General features: G+C 59.9%; 1 protein-coding gene across 1 annotated transcript in view; it reads left to right on the top strand.

Moving 5' to 3' along the window:
• Positions 1 to 106: 106 nt before the first annotated feature.
• ETH_00034015 (uncharacterized protein) overlaps positions 107 to 327 on the top strand; it is a gene marked incomplete at both ends in the record, with an annotated part of 1,077 nt that continues 856 nt past the window's right edge. Inside the window, one exon of the mRNA XM_013375418.1 lies at positions 107 to 327. Within this exon, the coding sequence (XP_013230872.1) occupies positions 107 to 327 (221 nt within the window).

The raw sequence follows: 327 nt of genomic DNA, 5'->3' as shown, positions 1-327 counted from the left end.
GGACCGCCACCGACAGCAGCGGCACTGCAGCAGCGCTGCAGCAGCAGCAGCAGCAGCAGCAGCACTTCTGCTCCTAACTTCCTAATATATCATTTATCATTCTTAGAACTGCAAATTTCACCTTTGTCTTCTCTCCGGAGAAGTCAGGAAGGGAAGAGGCGGCGGAAGGCAGCAGCAGCAGCAGCAGCAACGGAGGCAGCAGCAGCAGCAGGGCCTGCAGCAGCAGCAGCAGCAGCAAGGCTTCCACACAGAGGCCTTGGCCTCACTCGCCGCTGCGCCTCCCCACTTCCTGCTCAAGGCAGCTCAGCTGTGGGGGGCCCTTAACCT

Source organism: Eimeria tenella, genomic scaffold (assembly GCF_000499545.2).
Source record: "Eimeria tenella Houghton genomic scaffold, Eth_scaff2778, whole genome shotgun sequence".
Taxonomy (NCBI): domain Eukaryota; phylum Apicomplexa; class Conoidasida; order Eucoccidiorida; family Eimeriidae; genus Eimeria; species Eimeria tenella.
This window is presented reverse-complemented; position numbering and strand designations above follow the sequence as displayed.